The following is a 20,455-nucleotide window of genomic DNA, read 5'->3' on the forward strand; positions in this document are numbered from 1 at the left end:
GTTCACAGCCAGTCACAGCCACGAACACACCCCACATGCTAACAAAACCGTCTAGTAAGTCCTACTGCATGAAATGAGTTAGGAAATGAATTAGGAAAGAACTTACCTCTGCCTCTGCTGAGAATTAAGCCTTTCCTACTGTTTCCTATGAACTCCTTCTCCTTACCAGGTCACAAACCACAGGCAGGAAGAAGGTCTTCCTGGAGAACTATAAGGGTCCCAGTTTCTGACCTGACCCTTCTCAGAACTGCCACTACAGACACTTGTTTATATGAAAACAGAGCACTTGATAACGGAGAACCTGAGCTAACAAGCTCTAGAGAAAACACAAAGACCTGAAATCAATAAACAATCCTAAAAAACTGATTTTATCTAGTGCTTTTATGTTCCTCACTGGCAATGAAGCTGGCTTTCCTATTTCCTGAGGAGGTCCCTACTCTGGAGGATAAATAAGGCATTGAAACCCACTAATGACTACATAATCCTAAATGATAGACAGCTGACTCATTCATTCATTCATTCATTCATTCACTCATCTCCACTTAAAGAGTTTCCAGGACTAAAGACCTTTTGGGCACTTGGTTTTTATTCCCTGGACAATACTAAATTTAAATATACCTAATTTTTGGATAAGCAAGAAAGTAAAACCCTAATATCCCAAGATAGCATGCTAGGGATAATCACATCAACATATCAAACATGAAGAATATTTTTAAAGTATCAAATGTTTAGCAAATTAGCGATTTTTTTCCCCCTATTCTTGAATCTTGGGTATTTTGCAATTTCCCTTTTTTAAATACTTTTCTTCCATCCCTAGAGCCTCCTAATTTCACACTACCTGAGTAATCCGCTGTTTCATCAAAGAAACAAACGAAAACCTGCTTATCTTAGTGTACTCACCTACAAATCCCAAACCAGAGAAACCTACTTATGAAACACACGACCCCGTGCAACAACCGGAGAAACTTCGTTGCGGCCGCGTCACACTGCTGGTAAACCATGCAGGTGCCAACTATTTTTTCTCTCTCTCTTAACTTAATAACGCTTGTCAAAGGTTCCAGGAAACCAACTGTGACTTCAGCTTTTATTGCGTTCTGAGGGGATCAGTGGATACAGAGCCCCGGCATCACAGATCGCTCTCCCCGTACAGGGCGGAGGAGAAGGCGGTGTAATCCAGGGCGCCCGGCACGCTGCCCGGGCCTGAGTAGGCGGGCATCCTCTTGATGCAGTACTGGGCCTGATCCGGGGGCAGCTCTCGGCGCAGCTCCTCCGCCAGGATGTACGGCTGAGAAAGACACACACAAGGATTTGTAAGCTCAACTGCAGGACACGTGGGAATAGACGTGGTTTTCATACTTACACACGGCTTGCGTTTGTTTAGTCTAAATAAAGGGGGAAACGCCGGGAGTCCAATGGGCCCGGGAGCCGAGGACCCACACAAGGCTGCATTTCCCTGCTAAGAGCCAAGCTGCAAGGTGATTGCTCTTGGAGCCGGCAGGACATTTAATGGGCTTCATAAAGGCAGAGGGAGGACCAGCATCTGTACTTCTCAAACTGAGCCACCATGCAAGTAAAAAACACTATGACCTAAGAATCGTACTGGAAAGATAAAGGGATGGTTGGTTTATACCATATGCTGATGAGAATGTGGGGATAGTTCACATGATCAACTTTTTTTTTTTTTAATGTATACAATACATGTGTTTAGAAAATGGAGTCGTTTTTCTACTCAGTTTATTAAAAAGCTAATTTTGCCACTGGAGAAAACCTCTCTCTAAAGCAAAATAAAATCAACATTTAATAATGGGATGTATGTATTTTCTTAAAGGTCAAATGTCCAAAAGGAAACAGGCTAATTTTAATAAAACAGACTGGCTAAGTAAGAGGCAAAATAAATAAATAGCAAATATGCTTAACTTACAGTACGGTTTTTGGGGGTATGGGTGAGTTAGGTGAGCTTTGATTTATTACCTCCTGATCCGGTGGGCTCTCTCCCTCTACCCCCATCCTCAGGACACGGGATTAATTTTAAAACAAACGTTACTGTTGTCAGGATAGTTTATCTTGTCTGATGTGATAAGGTAATAAACATGGCTCTGCTGATGTTTTCACATGCTAAATTCTTCCTCCCTCTCAGCCAGAACACAGAGTAAAAGAAACCTATTCCACACTTAATTTATACCTACTAAGATATTGTTATTGTTCGGGGAATGAGAGTCAAAAATTCTGAACTTGCTGTTAAACTCCTACTTAATTTCTAGGCTACAGGTAATGCAAAGCTTGCCAATAGTTTAAAGGACTGAATGGCTATATTTAACTTAGCCTCCAGGGTTGGGCTCAAAGTCAGGGTCACCGATCCTTAAGAAAAGGTTCCCAGTTTCATAGTATCTGAATTGTGCAGTTTCTTCTTTCTGAGTCTTATCTCCTGGCCCAGAATGTAAAATGGAGTTTACCCAGTGAAACATACACAAAAAAACTCTATAAAATATGCACTGGGTTCCTTCTGTCAAACTCCCTGAGAGGCCCACACAAATGCTGGGAACAGAATGTCTATGTTTTCTCTGTTCTGTGGGGGCCACTGTTAGGTTGACTTGCATTTTCTGAATTCGATGCTGACGTGGTTCAAAACACACTAATATCGAAGTGGTTTTTACTTGGCAACGCTGTTTCCTGCTTTACTAGAACAATGCCATGAGCTCCCACAAAAGCAGAAGGAGATCTGTCGTCTCGGCCATACCACCCTGAACGCGCCCAATCTCGTCTGATCTCGGAAGCTAAGCAGGGTTGGGCCTGGTTAGTACTTGGATGGGAGAAGGAGATCTGTCACTGCACACCTTATCAGAAGCCAGGATCCGGAAGGAGGCAATGACCTGCTCCGCCGTGTCAGTGTCGGCCGTCTCTCTTGTCATGAAGTCGATGAAGGACTGGAAGGTGACGGTGCCTTGTCCGTTGGGATCCACCAGGGTCATGATGCGTGCAAATTCAGCTTCACCCTGAGGCGAGGTTGCAAAGAAACAGGTACTTTAACGGGACACAATCCTCAACAGTGCCATTCCCCGTCCTTTCACTCCTGACATGCAAATTCCTCATGGTTTGAACACTCAAACACTCCCTGCATTTCCCTTCAGTCTTTGGAACAGATTCCCCAGCGGAGTAACTTAAGTTTACTGCCATCAAATGATGTTACAAGTTGCTGTAATGTCAAGCCAGAAGCTCTCAAATGTCCGAATTCCTTCCTCTCTCTGTCCTTGTAGCCCTCAGGCCTGAACGGACTTCTGGAGGAGAACTAAGAGAGCAAGGGAGCTGGGCCTTTCCTCCGACCACAACCAACTGCTAAGTAGAAGGCAGTTCAGAATACGGCCCTCGTAATTTTTATTTTAAGGGTCTGAAAAGAATCAAAGCAGCTCATGTTCAAATACACATTAGAGTAAGAGGGAAAAGAACTTTGAAATTCATCAGGCTACCAAAAGTCATTGAGGTGTTCACACTTTTATGAGGGAACTACAGTTTGCAATAAAGTTGTCTTAAAAAGTTCATGTTTCCTTCCTTCACTAGGAAAAATAAAAATCTGACTGATTACGAATAACAATATATGTTCTGGTTCTGTGAAATGATTTTTATACAGCAGCAAGCAAACCTTCAGAAAGATCACCCTATACAATGAAAGTGAACCGATCCCAAATGTGCGATCACACGCTAAGCTAGTCATTTCCCGTAACGTAAGTCCAAACTCAAAAAACATTTTACAATCCTTGTAAAATGTTAACTTCTGTCTTACCAAATCATAACCCATGGAAATCAAGCAGGCTCTGAAATCCTCGTGATCCATCAGGCCGTTCTTCCTCTGCCGACAAATACAAAGAACGGAGACTCAGAAAATTAGGGACAAAGCAAACAAGTGAAGCGAACAGGACAGAATCCGGTAAGAGAAAGGCCCCGTGGAGCCTTGCCGAGGAGATGGGAAAGGCCACCCCCGACTTCTAAGGGGATGGAACCAACACAAGGATATTACAAAATAGCTTCTTAGAAAGGAAGGAGGAGTCAGGGGATAACCACCAGGCAAAAGTGATAGGAGACTACACATTCACGACAACCACAGGAAAAAACCACCCAGAGCCGTGAGAATGACCCAGTCGGGAACCAACTACTGCCACGTACGACATAGCCCCAAGTGCTCCGAGAAATCATCATGCTCTCGTGGCCCCAAGGGGTCCTCACTTGTGGAGGTCCCCCTTAACAACAGCTCCTAGAACTCAGGCCCAGGGACCCCATAAGCACTCCCAGGCCCGTGGGCCAGGATCGTGTGACCCCTCTAGGCATCACAGCCTCTCCCCATAAACGCCACAAGGGTCTGCCCAGAGGAGCAAGTAGGAAGCCCGTACAGATGACAGCTACCACAGCTGAGAAAAGGCCACGTCAGAACAAATGACAACCCCAACTCTCCAGAAACTGAGGCATCACACAAAACCCTAGACGTTAGGGACGTGCATGCTGTGCTAAGACCCTCTGGTCACTTCCTCTCCCCGCCTCTGACCCTCGGGTCCACCTCGCTAAGGCAGCCAATGGCCACCGTCGTGGGAGGTCTCCACTCTAGAAGCTCCAGTAAGAGCCCCTCAGGGCATGTCTGCTGTGCCCTCCGCCATTCATACCCTCACTATTCAATAGAAGATGACCCGAAATGTATCCGCATCCCTGACACCTGTCTCCACGACCTCAAGCACACTTCATTACCCCCCCCCCAAACATATACTGCTTAATATTTAAATGCATTTTTTTTTTTTAACTTGGCAGGTTCTGCGTTGTCCTCCTCTACGATCTCACTGTCTTGGATTCAAATAGCTGTGCCCCCATCAGAGGTCTATAGTCTGAACTCTATCAGGTCTGAACCTGGCTGCACAGTCCAGAGACTTGTTTTTTAGATTGTGGGGGCCAGTGAGGAGGGGCAGAGAATCTCAAGCAGGCTCCATGCCCAGCGCAAGCCTGACACGGGGCTCGATCTCACGACCTGAGATCATGACGTGAGCTGAAACTGAGAGTAGGCACTCAACCCACAGAACCACCTGGGCTCCCTGCCCAGAGGCATTTTGAGAACCGTTTACTGAGGACTATAAACCATATACACCTGTCCCATACAGAGTAATGAAAAACCCTTTTCTAAGGATCTTTAGCAAATGATATGTGGCCTTAGACGTCACTTTTAGCCATATGATATGCAAACTGGGAATTTTTGTATAAGGATTGGTTTTACTCAATATGATTCAAATCAAAATCCCAGGAAGTATTTTAAAAGCAGCACCTTTTTATATGCCCTTATCACGAAAACGGTCATCATCGTTCTGTTGGTGCATTTTCCTTAAAACCTGTCATGAGTCCATTTTATTAATTTTAAAAAATGGGTTTTGTATGTCAAAAGAGTACGTTAAGTTTTCATTGGAGGTTTCACCTAAATACTTGGGAAATGTACCTCAGGGTTTCATATTTAAATCTTTAGAAAAGATCTAAGTCCAACGACCACACTGCATCTGGGACAGACTTTTCCTTCTGGCTTTGCCATCGACTACAAAGCCACCACCCACCGGCCACCTGCAGAAAGCCACCTGCGAACCTCCAGCTCAAGTCCCCAGGCGCAACATCAGAGCCTAGCACTGTGTTTTTGCTGGTGGTTTCCCTTGGCGTTCATCATCCTGTTTCCCTGTAACGTTTACAGGGCAGTAAGACTTGCACTAAGATCATAAATAGGATTTCCAGTGCATTTTCACATCCCCAGTGCTGCCTTCCGAGCAAGTCGGGGGAGACGTACCCGGTCGAAGTGGTTGAAGGAGGCCCTGAACTCATTCATCTGCTCCTGAGTGATGCCCTTTGCGTCTCTCGTCAGGATCTGGGTCTCCACCTCATTGATGGTTCTGGCGATGGTCGTCAGCAGCACCTCCCACCCGACACGAATGTGCTACCAGAAGAAAAAGGAAATGGTCAGCTCTGGGTTCTTCTGTCCTGTCCATCTTGCCCTCCTGGTTTTCCTAACCAGAGGGCTTAGACCCAGAGGGAGGTAAGTAGGGCTTACCCAACTCTATTATTATCTGTACTTTTCTCATTCTAATTTTTTACTCTTCCTAAGATTTTGTAGTGGGAAGCGCTCAGAAGTGAGAGCGGGATTCTAACAGTGGCAAGTGGCACTTTCTAAATAAAATGCACAATGGAGAGTCTATCTGTCACTCAAAATAGATTTCCATTTACCAACTAGCAGGATGGGCCCAGGGTTACACCTGCCGGCTCCCAGGGGAGCAAACGGGGCCAGACTGGTAGAACCAGGAACCTTCAGTTACTCTCCAAGTAGTGCAATGACTTCACCGTCATGCTAACGAGGACGAGGATGGTGAAAACCAACCCTTCCATAGCTCCTGAAACAGTTCACGGAGCTTTTCCACATAGAGGCACAGGGAAGGCTTGAAGATCCCCCACTTCCATGGGGAAGCACCCCAAGAGGTGGTGACACGGTCACAGCGGGAAGCAAAGCCCCAAGCCCGTGTACCTCCATGGTGTAGTTAGTGTGCTTGTTGTCAAAGACCAGTGCCTCCTGGATGAGCTGATGGTCTCCCTCCAGCTTGTCGATGTTGTTCTTATAGTTGATGATGTTGTGCTCGTACTGCTTCAGCTGGTTCATCTGGTCTTCCAGGGCCCCCGTGATCTGGACGGAGCTGCGGGCAATCTCCTGACGGGGCAAGCAGAGGGAGGCAAACCAGTGAGCCGGCCTCTGGGGCCCGCCGTGTGCGAGTCAGGATCCATGGGTGAGCTGCCGAAGCCACGACCGCATGCGACAGCCCCTAGAGTCCCCCGATTTTCTCCAGGGTGGTGGGAAACAGCAGTCCCATGGCGGGACAGCAGTTCTAGCTCTAGTTCATCTAGGTGGTTGGGGGGAGGTGGGAATCAACGGAGATCCAAAACAGCAAAGCAAGAAGAGGGATAAGAGAAGAGTCATTTCTTCTTCGGCTGCAGAGGGAAGCTCCCTGGGTCCCAGCTGCCCTGTTCTGGAGGAGGCTGGGGGATGTTCTGCAGGAGAGAAGCTGCCAGACAGATTGAAGACCACTGGAAGGTCAAAAGAATTTCATATTCCTACAGCTTTTCCCTTTAAGGAGGAAGCTAATATTGTATCACCAAAAGGGAGGTTGGGAGAAACACATGAAGGGCAACAGGTATCTCTTGGCTGTTCTTAGTGATAAAATGAACCCCCAAATCAGTACCATTCCAAGATCACTTTTCCTTAAATGTTCTGAAAATGCAAAAGATTTGTGACTCTTCCCACGTCCTCCTTAGGGACGGAGGGTTTAGAATCTAGGTCCCACAGAGACTAAACACCAAGAAAGAGCTCCAACATCCTTTTTAATGTCCAAATGAACAGATGGCAGCAAGAGCGGCCTCATCGCCCTTTTCAGTGGGGCCCCCTCACACTGCACCGAGGTCTGCAGGCTACACGAGCTCAGGGACCCAAAGGAGTAAAGCCCGGTGCTACATCAAGGGCCCCCATAGCACTGAGCGGGGCAACAAGCAGAGAAGCAGAAGAGGGGTCACTGTTAGGTCAACACAGGGGCTCATTTCAAGGGCTGCAAGAAGCTCTTTGGAAAGGCACCATCCTACCTCCATCTTGTTCTGGATCCACGGCCCAATGGCGTTGGCCTGTGCGGCAAACTGGCGCCGCAGACGCTCATTGGCATGTTGGCGGGCCAGCTCCTCCTGCAGGGACTGATCCCTGATGGGCACAAGCTGCTTCACCTGTCAGGGACCAAGGGCACAGGGATTAGGGGCCAGCCTGCATCCTGTAGGGGTGTGACCAAGATTTGTGCCTATGGTCCAAAGTGCAGGGCGGGGGGGCGGGGGGGGGGGGGGACATAGGGGGGGGGGGGGAAAGGGGAAGTAGGGAGACCGAGCGCCCCTACTATAGGAACTGAGGGAGAGCTGGGTCTAGTCCTGGCAGCCATGCAGTGGAAAGGCAGAGTGTGCCTGCATTAAAGACAAGGAGGTCCCTGCAGCCAAGAGTGGGGTGGGGTGGAGGGGTTGGGGAGGTGTTTCAGGGGCCCAGTCCAAAGCGCAGAGGATTTGTGAACCTGAGTGAGGGAGAGCTGACATCTTTATTTTCATGCTCTCTAACTGAAAGTTAGCATTTCCTTCGATTATGAATGTGGGCAGCAAATCCATAGTCATATTTAGCCGTGCTGCGTCTTGATCACAGTAAAAAATCACAGACAGTCTCATGTAACAGGAGTTATTGCCTGCCTCTCAAAATAGCACGCACACTCATCCCTGCTTCGAAATGACCAGATCTGCTGCTAGGCCCTGGTTTAAAATGTGTCCGTGCAGGAGCACAGCCATTACCATACAGCAGCTTTTAAAAAACATTTTAATGGCTATATTTTGACATCATTTGTTTCTGTTGCCACCTTAAACGTCTTTAGGAATTTACTAATACATTTATCTGAAGGGACCCACAGGCTCCCCCAGACTGCCGGAAGGATCCAAGACACAAAAAAGTTAAGGATCCCTGCTTAGGTTCGTGAGTTCAACTCTTATCTAATGTGCGATCACAGGACAGCGTTGCACCAGCCTACACCTCTCTCATTCCATTTGTACCCTGTGATTTACAGTTTCATGCCCTGCCTGAGTTCCCTTTGAATCCACAGACAAAGGAACTATTTCAGACCTCTTTTTTGCATTTTCTGCAAAACTGCTCCTACAGACGTCATTGTTCATAATGTCCCTTTCACAAAAATCCACATGCCCACTTTGCTGTTCAACTTCATGCTGGGAGAAATGTTTGTCCCATTTTAAGAAAGGACCTAATTTCCTATTCTTCAGGAGGAAGACTTAGCTCAACATGTTCGTTTCCACGATGGTTGTCAGAAGGCCTGAGCTACGTCTGAAGCTCAAATGCAGTCCGTCGGTCCCATCTCTCAGAAATCCTCTCTCCTCCCCAGACCTGGTCTTCTCCCCTTCTGCACTGTTGATAACTGAACAATTGTTGCTCGTGTGTTTTCACAGCAAGCCACCTCAGATCCACTTGGTGGACTGACTTTGAGGGACTCTGTAGTAGCATTTGGAGATAACTGTACTCGAATTCAAACCATGAGGATAAATTTTTTCTTAAGGACGAGACAAAAACTCTTAAATGATCCCATGTGGACTATAATTAAATCTGTGGACAGTTTCCCAAAATCTAAAACGCAGCACGTCAGCAGGAGTCCTTGAGTTCCCCCGTTTTCCAGGCAATTTTTCTGCATTTAAAATTAACACACATTTGGAAAGTGTCTTATCCCATATTCTAAAAACTGTTTAATGGAGTACGTACTATAGACAGGCTTGAGTGCACCAAATTTTCAGTAGGGGTTTTAAAAATAGTTTCCCTTATGGTATTAGTCTCATAACCTATACTGATTTTGCCAACATTTTATAAGATCTTCCTTAAGGAAAAATATTTCTACCTTTTTTTTTTTTTTTTTAAGATTTTATTTACTTGTCAGAGAGAGAGGGAAAGAGGAGAGGGGCAAAAAGAGGGAGAAGCAGGCTCTCTGCTTAGCAAGAAGCCCGATGTCGGACTCGATCCCTGGACCCTGAGATCATGACCTGAGCCAAAGGCAGCTGCTTAACCGTCCAAGCCATCCGAGCCACCCAAATGTCCGTCTACTTTCTCTCCTTACAGATCAGAGGCTGCCTAGTGGCACTTAAGAGTCTAACATATTTCATCTGTTAAAAACAAGACAACACTCTCGCAATGGAGTCGCTCAGGTTAAGTCCCATGTCACCTATCCGAGACTCAGTTCCAGCTCCTGTTTGCCCAGGAGCAGAATCAACAGTCAGTGGCCCAATGAGCACATTGAGATAATCTGCCAGACAGATGCCTGCTACCCCCTGAAGGAAAGCAACCTCGCAATAACCAACCAGATTTGTTTGCCTAGTCTGACTTCCTCGCTCCCACTCCCCTCGGCCCATGAAAGTCTCTCGTGTTGTACCACACCTCAGAGCTCCCTTCTATCTGCTCCATGAGAGGTGTGCCTGGTTCCAACACTGTGAAAGCCGGGGAAACCCTGATTGTCGTTCAGCTCAGTCACTCTCGTTCCCCCAAGTATTTATGCCCGCCCTCCGCCTTGGCTCCGGGAACGCCCGCCTCGGTCACCCACCTTGTCCCACTTGGCCCGGAGCTCGTCCATGGTGACAGTGCTGTAGGGGTTGCTGGAGCTGATTCTGATGTTGTAGCTCTGGATCACCTTTTCCACCTCGTTCTGGATGGCCATGATGGACTGCCGCTCGCCGTCCGCCTCTGGCAGCGTGGCCTTGAACTGCTCGTGAGCAGTGATCAGACTCTAACCCAGAGACAGAAGTGGAGGGAACTTTACTGTCGTGTGGATGCTACAGGTTTTGGTGTTCCCTTCTGCACATGTGTGTATGCCTTCTATAAGGGCAGGAATCTGTGCGGGGAAAACAAATTCTGGATGTTTTCAGAAAGTGGTTTGGTGCACAAAAGTCAGGTTCCTTGGAAATGGAAAAAAAGATAACCATGATGACTAATTAATGGCTATGAATCCAAAGTCTTCAAAAAAAAAAAAAGTAACTGTTTCCTTTAAAAAAAAAAAAGTTTGCTTTCATAATTTTTGATCCCCAACTACTGTCTGTGTTTTACTCTCCACTGACAAACAGAACTCAGCTGCCCTTTCTAACCTCTTACCTTTGTAGTCCAACAAAAGAAACTACCGTTTCCTGCCTTTATACTTAAAGACCACCAGGAAATACATCCCTACTTCTCAAAAGGAGAAGGCCATGAAAACCAACTCTTTCCCCCTACGGCTTTAAAAACCTCCATTTATCAAACCTATCCTTTGGCCCTAATGTGTAAGGCAGGAGCCCCTTGGTTCTGGTCTAGGTAGATGCCTGGCAAACTACTTTCCAGTGCCTAGCTAACAGTCACTATAGTCACTGCAAGAGATTGGCTGCTATAGAGAGACTGACCTTACACCCAAGGAAGAAACTATATCATGCATTAGGTATGGCTTCCACAGCAAACTTAGAAGTCTCACTCATTCCAAAAATAAATGATTTTAGGTTGCTAACCTCTGCTTAAGAACGCACACACAAAAACATGCAATGTTCAACAAAGTAATTTCTTTCTCCCTACACCCAGGTGTAAACCCTTCCAGAATGTTCCTTGGCAGGGAGGTGTGGGTTCAAATTCCAACCTTCAGCCTTCCTTCATATTTGGATTCTTTCTGATGATTTACCTATTTTACAGAAAGAAGAATTTAGAAGTATTTTCCCTGAATATTCCACTGTACATCAAATTCATTGTACACTGGCCTCTCAGTAGACTAGGTGCTGGCTCTTTGAGAGGAACTCTCCTCCCTAACGTGACTCCTTACAGAAGTCTTACTCACAACTTTGAAGTTCTGGAAGAAATCAGAAGCAGAGCATTCTGGTGTTACGGGAAATAGGAGGTGCTGCTTTGTGGTTTCTTATGTTTTTGGCCCAGCAAAACTATATAGATCTCAACAAACAGTAATATGCAAGTATTTGCAAGGTCCTTATCTCAACAGCCAATAAACTCACACCTTTCTACAAATACCATCCAAGGGCATAAATGTCAATGTTGCTCAAGGACTCCACAGAATTTTTTAAAGAACAGGCCCTTTTAGATGTCTTCACCATTGTCAGATGATGTTAATTTTTCCATCGCCGCCAAGCCTCGTGCACACATTTTTAAGCTAAGGGTCCAAGGGTTATTTGGGCTGCCTAGCTACATTTTTCTTAGTAAGAAGCAAAACAAAAGAATTCCACGTTTTTAAAATGACACTTCCTCTCGAGCGCAGTACGGGCATGGGGCTGGGGCTTCAGGTACCTGGATTTCCTCAATGCTGTGGACAATGAACATGTCCTGCAGGTCCTCCATGGCGCCCTCCATCCAATTGTTGAAAGGAGCCGCTCGCTTGGCAAACTCCAGGTGAAGCTGATCAATGGTTTCTAGCAATTTCTCAGTTCTCTGGAGAGAAGTTAAACAGAGAAGCATTATCACGGATAAATACAAAAAGTTCTCTCCAAAGATGGCAACACAGGTTCCAGAACAAACAACTGTTATCTAACATTTTGTTAATCACAATGCACTCATCATCAGCATGTGTATACAAAAGATTAGCCAGTGTTCCGTGATTAGGCTGAGCCCTACAGGTCCCTGAAGTGGATTCTGAATTAAAAAAAAAAAAAAAAAAAATTAATAACATCCAGAATAGGCCTGTTTTCAAAGGAGAGTACTCTGCTCTGTGCTACTTTTCTGAAAACTGAGACTCCATAGGGGGGATGTAGTCACTGGCTTCCGACTGACATAGGACCCTTAAGGTCAGCTCTGATTCCCCAAACATGCTAGGTAACAACACTCAACACACTGTCCTCCTCTTCTGGGCAACACACCTCACACCTTTCCCAGATGTCACTGACCTAAGTGAAGACAGAGGAACTACAGCTTAACGTTCTCAAATCCTACTTCAGGATCTAACACAGAGATCCTCCCAGTCTCTCTGGGCATGGTTTTGAGTCCTGTAATCACCACCTGATACAAAATGGGTTTGTACCATCATCTTACTACCTCTGGATTCCTCTTTTTTTTTTTTTTTAAATTCAAAAGTACGCTTCACTGAAAAAAAAATACGCTTCCCTGCTCTGTGGATAAATTATGGGACAAAGCTACCCACTTCACATCTCCCACTTTCTCTTATTTTTCATATTCTCTGTGGTGGCTCCTCTCATGAGACAACCTGTTTTGCTTTAGACACAACATGCCACAAAAAAGCAGGGAACTCTAATTCAAGAGCCTCTGTGAAAAGATCTTATGTCAACAGGTGGCTGACGGGAAGTCAGGTCACCAGGCTTCACCTCCAGGGCCTCCCTCCTCTTCTGAGTAAGCGTTCCCAGTCTGTCCCACTGGTCACAGATTTTCTGGCAACGATCGTTGACGTTCACGGCGTCATGATAGTCTAGTTCGCTGCGGGGAGTGAAAACAAAGATGAACTTTCCTTGATGTTATGAGGAAAATGGACATGGGCTCAAACAGACTTTTTCGTTTTTAAGATCTGAGGAAAAAGTGGCAGAATATTTCAGGGTTTTGTTAACTGTCACCATTGCAAACATGATCATTGATCTTTGACAGATTCCAGGAAGAATGAATAAAACTCTTGCTGGTCCAACGGTTTTCTATACAGTCAAAAATCCTGTCTTCTCTGTGCCCCAAGCTGATTTCATTATGGCCCGGCCCAAGAGTATTATTATTATTATTATTTTTTAATTTTATTATTTTTTTTAGTTTATTTTATTTGACAGAGAGAGAGATCACAAGTAGGCAGAGAGGCAGGCAGAGACAGAGGGGAAGCAGGCTCCCTGCTGAGCAGAGGGCCCAATGCGAGGCTCGATCCCAGGACACTGAGATCATGACCCAAGCCGAAGGCAGCGGCTTAATCCACTGAGCCACCCAGGCGCCCCCCAAGAGTATTATTTTTAAGTGTCAGTGTACCTGTAAACAAAGCCAACCATCTGACCTGGAGGACAGGCCTGTGGGCCGCCCAAAGCCACAGCTACTGGAACAGCAAAGTGAGTCAAGGGGGAGAGAGGTATCAGCTTGCACCCCATCATGTCCTTGGCTCCCCTCGAAGGGCACTGGGCTTCAGGGCTGGGGTGGAGAGCCAGGTCCAGAAGGGACACTGTGGCGGCATCTAGCTCTGCAGGAATCTTGAAAAACTAGCAGACCAGAGCCCTTCCTCTTCTGGACAGAACTTCTGACTTGTCTAATGCCACTGGTATGACGCCAAGAACAACATGTTATCTTACGAAGCAAACCGTCTTTCCCCTCAAGTCCGGTCTATGCATCCTAATGGGATCTTTGTAAGGTGAACTTGGCACTCAAACAAATTCCCAGCTAGAAGGTTCACTTCTCATCTCTGGGGACAAAAAGTTAAGACGAAAGCGAGAGGCTCACAGACCTTTAAAGACACCTTCAGGAGAGACTTCACACACAGTCCAGAGAGACAAGGCAAATTTAAGGAAACTCCCTCCCACCCATCCTACCAAATCCATTCCCCTGAGGCTGGTGCTCATTTACTTCTTCCATTGACTTTGAATTAAGGCAATGGTTATTTACCAGGTGCTTTTCTTTTCCTCTTAAATAATACTAACTTCTCAGGTCCTAAATGTTATTGCTTCTGCTACTGAACAAAGGACGCACTCTGTGGTCCTGAGCTGAGGGTTTGTGCAGAGGGTAAAGCCTGTCCAGCTTACAAGCAGCTTTCCATGTGCACAGAACCCTTCATGTGACTGAGCCGCTGTTAGTTTCTTAAGCTCCTTGGTATAACACCCCCCACCCCCTGAAACAAAACATACCAACAACTCAAGCAGCCTTGAATACAAAGTGAAAAGGCTATGGCTCTTCAAAATGCAAATATCATGGAGAATAAAGACTTCAAGGATTAAAAACCACCAATAAAATCTTAAAAAAAAAAAAAAATGGGTGCCTGGGTGGCTCAGTGGGTTAAGCCTCTGCCTTCGGCTCAGGTCATGATCCCAGGGTCCTGGGATCGAGCCCATCAGGCTCTCTGCTCAGCAGGGAGCCTGCTTCCCCCTTTCTCTCTGCCTGCCTCTCTGCCTACTTGTGATCTCTCTCTGTCAAATAAATACATAAAATCTTTAAAAAAAAAAAAAAGAATAAAAGCCACCACCTGGGGTCCTTCTATGGACCCATGATGGAGACCACAACCCTCCCTTCCCCATCATTGCCTTTAGGGGGTACATCCATTTCTCATTTCTCTAATTCATACAAAGTTTACACAGAGAGTTCTAAAAATAGCTGCTCTCAAGGAGTGAAGGTTTGTGGAACTGGGCATACTGGGTTTTCCGCACTTGGCAAGCCGCACGAGCACTGATTTATTTTTTTATTATTTTATTATTTTGTAAAAAAACAAGGAAGGAATACATTGAGATGAACACAGATTTAAGTTTTGTATGTGGTGGCTCTTTGGATGGTGTGAAGAACGGACACCGGATATTCCAGGAAGATACCACAAAACTACTCCTTAAATTTTACGGACAACACTTAAAGCCATTCCGAACTATTCACTGGTTATAGAGCATTAAATAGCTTGAGTTTAGTTTATCCCTTACTTTAATTGCAGCTGCTAACAAGCAGTCACACCCCCAACATTCAAGAAGCATGCTCTTGTAAAGACCACAAATCTGGGGTACAAATTGGATTATGAAGATCACAAATGATTAAGGGTTTATTTACCAAGGCTAATATTTACCAAGACTAAAAAACGAATAGGATAGTCTTAAAAGAGGCCGTATCTGTTAGTCCATGAGTTTGCTCTACCCAAAAGTGAGCAACGTGGAAGTCTGAAAATCTAACATAGGAAAGTAAATGTTTGTGTTTCTAAAAATTATTCTGGGACAGTTATCCTTATGTGATTTCAGGCTCCGAAACTTCTGCAGGTATATCTGTGATTACAATGACAGGGAAGGGAGTTGGGAATGAAATCGGTACTTATCCAAAGGGGGCAAGGGTCTCGAAAAAAGGCTTCGAGAAACTGCAGGGAGGTGTCTCCCCGGATGTGGGTCAGAGCCAGAGGGTGTACCCGCGACAAGTGGGCCCTGAGAACGCCCCCTGGGGCTTACACCAGCCTGGACTCTATCCATGCTGTTCCCTCCCATAAAACAGAGAGCATGCAAAAGAAACTGCACATATCAGATGACACAGAAAAAGCAGGGCTGTGGAATGCCCTCCTGGGAGGTAAGGCAGGCATTTCTGTTTGGTGTGTGGATGTTCTGTACCCCGACCTGGGAGAGGCAGCCTTTCCAAGCTGGACCCCAGCCCTCCATGCTCATTTCTAACCCTCTTGGAAGCAAGCTGCCTGGGGTGGGGCTGGGGTGTGCTGGTGGATGGGAGGGCCCGGGGAATTCTAGCCCATCCAGAGAAGCAAAGCTGACGTCTGTCTGTTGAGCTGCTTGGAAATACAGAGGCCTCCAGCTTGGTTCTTCCTAAACTGAGTACAGGCCAGCCTTGCCCTGCCTAGAAATGCTCTGGGGAAGCTCTCCAGGGGAATCCTTGCACTGTATCCATGGTCCGGGGGCTTGTCGGGTAAAGCCAGGCAGCCACATGGGAGCAACAGCGCCTGTGGACAGCAGACAGCACCTACTTGAGCTCCTGTGCGATGGCTGCTATCTGCTCCACCCGGTCCTGGTGGGCGGCCAGGTCGCTCTCGAAGGCCTCATGTTTCCGCAGCAGGGCCCGGACCTCGGTGAGAGACGCTGACTCGTAGTCCTTCTGCAGCAAGATCTGCTCTTTGCCTGCAAGGGTTGCAGAAGGGAGTATGAATATTCTGATGTCCCACATCAGCTTCCTGGCACCTGCAAAGTTCTTGCTGATGCTTCTGATTCCCAAGAACCAAGAGAAGGGGAAAAGACACAGTGGCACAGGTGTCAAGGGTTTCCAGGCTCTAACTATGCTAACATTGCCCAAGTCCCTCTGTGTTCTAAAAGCTCGTGTCTACACATGGCCGGGGGGAGGGGAGAAGTACATTGAGTCCAGGCTAAATAACAGATTTGCACTCCTCATAATCCCAAGTAATAAGTACCTGATTTTCCAGTGTGATGCTTAGTTAAGTTAGTAATTATTAGTTCACAAGAATTACCTGGGATAGTTAGACAAGACACTTGGACTCTCCTAGGCTGCCCTCAGTTCAACCTTGACTCCAAATATCTTTTTTCTGGAAAGTATTTTCTGTGGTTAAATATAGCCTGTGGTTTCTTTCCTGACCATACTAGAAGTTTCTCTCTCTGAACCTCCACCTATTTCCCCACAAATATTTCTGAATCAAGCAACTGCTGTGATTATAAATGGACTCACATTTCTTCCTGGTTGATGACCTTTCAGAATTTAATTTTATGAAGCTGGAAATGGAAAGCAAGTGTTCGTACATTTAACAACAACACAGAGCACTTCCTTTGTGCCAGATATGGATTTAAGTGCTTTATACTGTGAACTCATTACATCCTCATGCAAAGCCTATGTGAGAGGTGTTCCTGGTGTCCCCCTTTGAAGAGGACACTGGGGCACTGACACATGAGGAGCTCATACAAAATTCTTAGCTGGGAAGTGTCAGAGTTGGGCCTCCAACCTGCGTGGCTGCAGACCCGTGCCTCTTGCCCTCTCACTGGACAACATCGACGATCAAACACCACCAAAGCAAAAAGGAACCAAAGGATGAGGGGAACCTCCCTGACCTTCCTCAAAACAGATGATGTGGTGGGGAGAATGTTATGTTCCTCTACCTCAGCAAAGAGCAGGCAGGCAAAAAATAAAAAATAAAAATATAGATACAGGATCATAGTATCATAGCTTTGGAAAGAGATATGTTTGCATATCTGAGAGAAATAGATAAACCTGAGTGAAATAAGGTGGCTAAGACTGTAGAAAACGATCCCTTGCATTCCTCCTTCCAAGCAGATTTTCTACATGGGAAATTCTGTTGCTTCGTGGCGTTTAACATTAAACATTCTAGTGGCAGAACCTAGCCTCTGGGCCTGGGCTGTCTGACCGACAGGGAATAAACAGATACTTGCGGATCGAAGGGAACAAGAGTGGGGAAAGACAGGGGGAGGCCAGGACTTATGTAAGTAAGTGTGGGAAGAATGCGTTTCGGGTGCCGTTTTGTGAAAAAGCACATTATCTGCTCCACTGGAAAAGAAGTCTCCCCACCCACCTCCTGAAGACATTTAGGACTGGGACTGCAGCACGTGGAGAGGGGCGGGGACACCTGTGCCCACAGGTTCACTGACGGGGGCGTGTGGAGGCTGCACACTGTGGCTCTGTCCACGGCTCAGCCTTGATGTTCTCGGAACCCAACCCCAGGCCAGCACACTTGCCGTAAGCCCACGTTTCGTGCGTGGACGCCTTCTGCCTGAACTTCTCCGCCAGGTGCTCCACACGCTCCAGCCTCCGAATCTCATTCAGCAGCCACTCCTCGTAGCCCTTCTCTGCCTGCTCCAGCCTCTGCCAGGCGCCGGCAATGTCCTGGGGGCGTTCAAGCACACGCAAAAGCAGGTTTGTTACCTCCGGCCTCCCGCTTTTCTAAAAATCCCCTTTGCCAGGAGTCTGACAGGTTTTCTTTTGTGTTTTCATCTCCTTGCTTTCCCCTCACCCTGCCCCCAAATAACCACTCCACTGTTTTGGCTCTGGAAGGTCTTAGCAGGGAGGACATTAGGGGAAGGAAGGGAAAACTGAATGGGAAGAAATCAGAGGGGGAGACAAACCATGAGAGACTATGGAAATGTGGGAAACAATCTGAGGGTTTCAGAGGGGAGGGGATGGGGGGACAGGGTAGCCCAGCGATGGGTATTAAGGAGGCACATTTTGCATGGAGCACTGGGTGTTCTATGCAAACAATGAATCATGGAGCACTCCATCGAAAGCTAACAATGTACTGTATGGTGACTAACATAACATAATTAAAAAAAAAAAAAACAGGAAAAATAATATTAAATCTGCTCTCCATATACCCTAATACATTTCTTTAAAAAAGAAAAGAAAGGTCTTACTTATTGCCAGGGCCTTTTTAAAACTAATATGGTTTTTCTCATCAGTCAATAAATGCCTGATACTTCTCCAGATGTGCACAAAGGCTTAGAGGCTTTAATTTTTTAAAGATGACACCTCTAAGTGACTCAATTCAAATCAACCATCCAACCAGCCTGCCATCAACAACCAATTCCTGGATGACAGCAAGAGACTTTTATAGATAGAAGAATAGATGATACCTTTAAGATTCCCTGCCCCTGAGAACTTGCACGAATGGCGGGGGAGAAAAGAAACAAGGTCAGTTGACCTTGAAGAACACAGGGGTTAGGAGCGCCAACCTCCCACACAGATCAAAATCAGTGTACAAACTTTGACTCCCCCAAAACTTAACTACTAACAGCCCACTGTTAACCAGAGGCCTCACCGGTAATGTAGACAGTTAACTAACACATATGCTGTATGTCCTATGTGTTATATACCGTATTCTTATTCTAAACAAAATGCGATCAAAAAAATCAAAAGGAAAATACGCTTATAGCACTGTCCTGTATTTACTGAAGAAAGTCCACATGTAAGTGGACCTGTGCAGGTCAAATTCGTGTTGTTTGAGGGTCAACTGTAATGAAACAAGGTCACCACAGACAGTGGTTGGCTGTGAGGTAAAGACAAAACGGGGTCAGGTGAGGCTAGGAGCCCCGCGGGGGGGGTTCCTTCAGGTAGGTCACTTGGAGAAGACACATCTGAGCCAAGTTACCTCAGTGACACAAAAACCCAGTTACATGAGGAGGCGGGAGTGAGCGCTAAGGACTGAGGGGGGCTGGCCCCGTGGGTGGGGAGCAGGACCCCAGGCAGGTGAGGCCACGTGGGGGTGAGGACGCAGCAGCAGAGACCATCTGCAGGGGACGGAGGGGGTCAGATCACACGGGATCCTCTAGGCCGGGTTCATGAATCTGGATCTTAGTCTAAATACTCTGGAAAGTCATGAGAGGGTTTTGAGAAGGGGAGACACACTGGTTTTTGTTTTAAAAAGAGCCCAGCTTGGGGCGCCTGGGTGGCTCAGTGGGTTAAAGCCTCTGCCTTCGGCTCAGGTCATGATCTCAGGGTCCTGGGATCAAGCCCCACGTCGGGCTCTCTGCTCAGCAGGGAGCCTGCTTCCTACTCTCTCTCTCTGCCTGCCTCTCTGTCTACTTGTGCTCTCTGTCTGTCAAGTAAATAAATAAAATCTTTAAAAAAAAAAAAAAAAAAGAGCCCAGCTACTGCTGTGGAGAGAGGGAACTTTAGGGGCCAGGGAGGGGGACATGGTGGGGCCCAAGGGAAGAGGGAGAGAAGGAGGGAGGAAGGGAGGGAGAGAGAGGGGGTGGCTCAGCAGACAGCGACGCGTGCAGGTAGACAGCAGGGCTCAGAGTGAAGACAGAAGCTGGATGCAGAGCCACCAGGACCGCTGAGGCACCGCAGGCAAGAAGGTGATGGAAAGGAAGAATGTGGATACTACCTGGGCTTGGGGCGTCCGTAACTTGGGCGTGGCAATGCCATTTGCTAAGACAAGCATGCCACAGCGGGGCTCAGGGACAGGTAGGGTCTGAAAGGCTCCGAGACGTCCCTGAGGCTACGCGAACCTGGGACTCGGGCAGAAGTCGGAGCTGGAGACGCAGGGCTGGGGAGGCACTGGCCTGGGGGAGATCCCCTGGGAGCACGGGGTGCAGAAGAGGGTCGGCACCACACTTGGGAGAGGTCCTCCAACGCACTGGGGTGGGGGTGGGCAGCAGAGGGAAGGAGTCCGTGGGGTCGCAAGAAAACGGCATGGTCGAGAGTAGAAAGAGTTTCTAGCAAACAGCATCCTTAACGGGGTTCAAGCAGCAGAGAATA

At 46.9% G+C, this 20,455-nt stretch overlaps 1 protein-coding gene across 4 annotated transcripts in view; it reads right to left on the reverse strand.

Annotated features, from left to right (window-relative positions):
- Positions 1-625: 625 nt before the first annotated feature.
- ACTN2 (actinin alpha 2) overlaps positions 626-20,455 on the reverse strand; it is a 65,808-nt gene continuing 45,978 nt past the window's right edge. For 2 of the 4 annotated variants that reach the window (XM_059397373.1, XM_059397372.1), the window contains exons 11-21: positions 17,938-18,085; positions 16,209-16,359; positions 12,904-13,012; positions 11,876-12,016; positions 10,167-10,349; positions 7,633-7,767; positions 6,530-6,709; positions 5,801-5,947; positions 3,779-3,844; positions 2,835-2,993; positions 626-1,285 (exon numbers count right to left, since the gene is read on the reverse strand). In XM_059397373.1, coding sequence (XP_059253356.1) covers positions 1,127-1,285; positions 2,835-2,993; positions 3,779-3,844; positions 5,801-5,947; positions 6,530-6,709; positions 7,633-7,767; positions 10,167-10,349; positions 11,876-12,016; positions 12,904-13,012; positions 16,209-16,359; positions 17,938-18,085 — 1,578 coding nt within the window. In that variant the 3' untranslated portion in view covers positions 626-1,126. The remainder of the gene's footprint in view (positions 1,286-2,834; positions 2,994-3,778; positions 3,845-5,800; positions 5,948-6,529; positions 6,710-7,632; positions 7,768-10,166; positions 10,350-11,875; positions 12,017-12,903; positions 13,013-16,208; positions 16,360-17,937; positions 18,086-20,455) is intronic. The other 2 variants (XM_059397374.1, XM_059397375.1) reach the window with 2 other exon arrangements.

The sequence above is a fragment of the Mustela nigripes genome, chromosome 4, assembly GCF_022355385.1.
Source record: "Mustela nigripes isolate SB6536 chromosome 4, MUSNIG.SB6536, whole genome shotgun sequence".
Taxonomy (NCBI): domain Eukaryota; kingdom Metazoa; phylum Chordata; class Mammalia; order Carnivora; family Mustelidae; genus Mustela; species Mustela nigripes.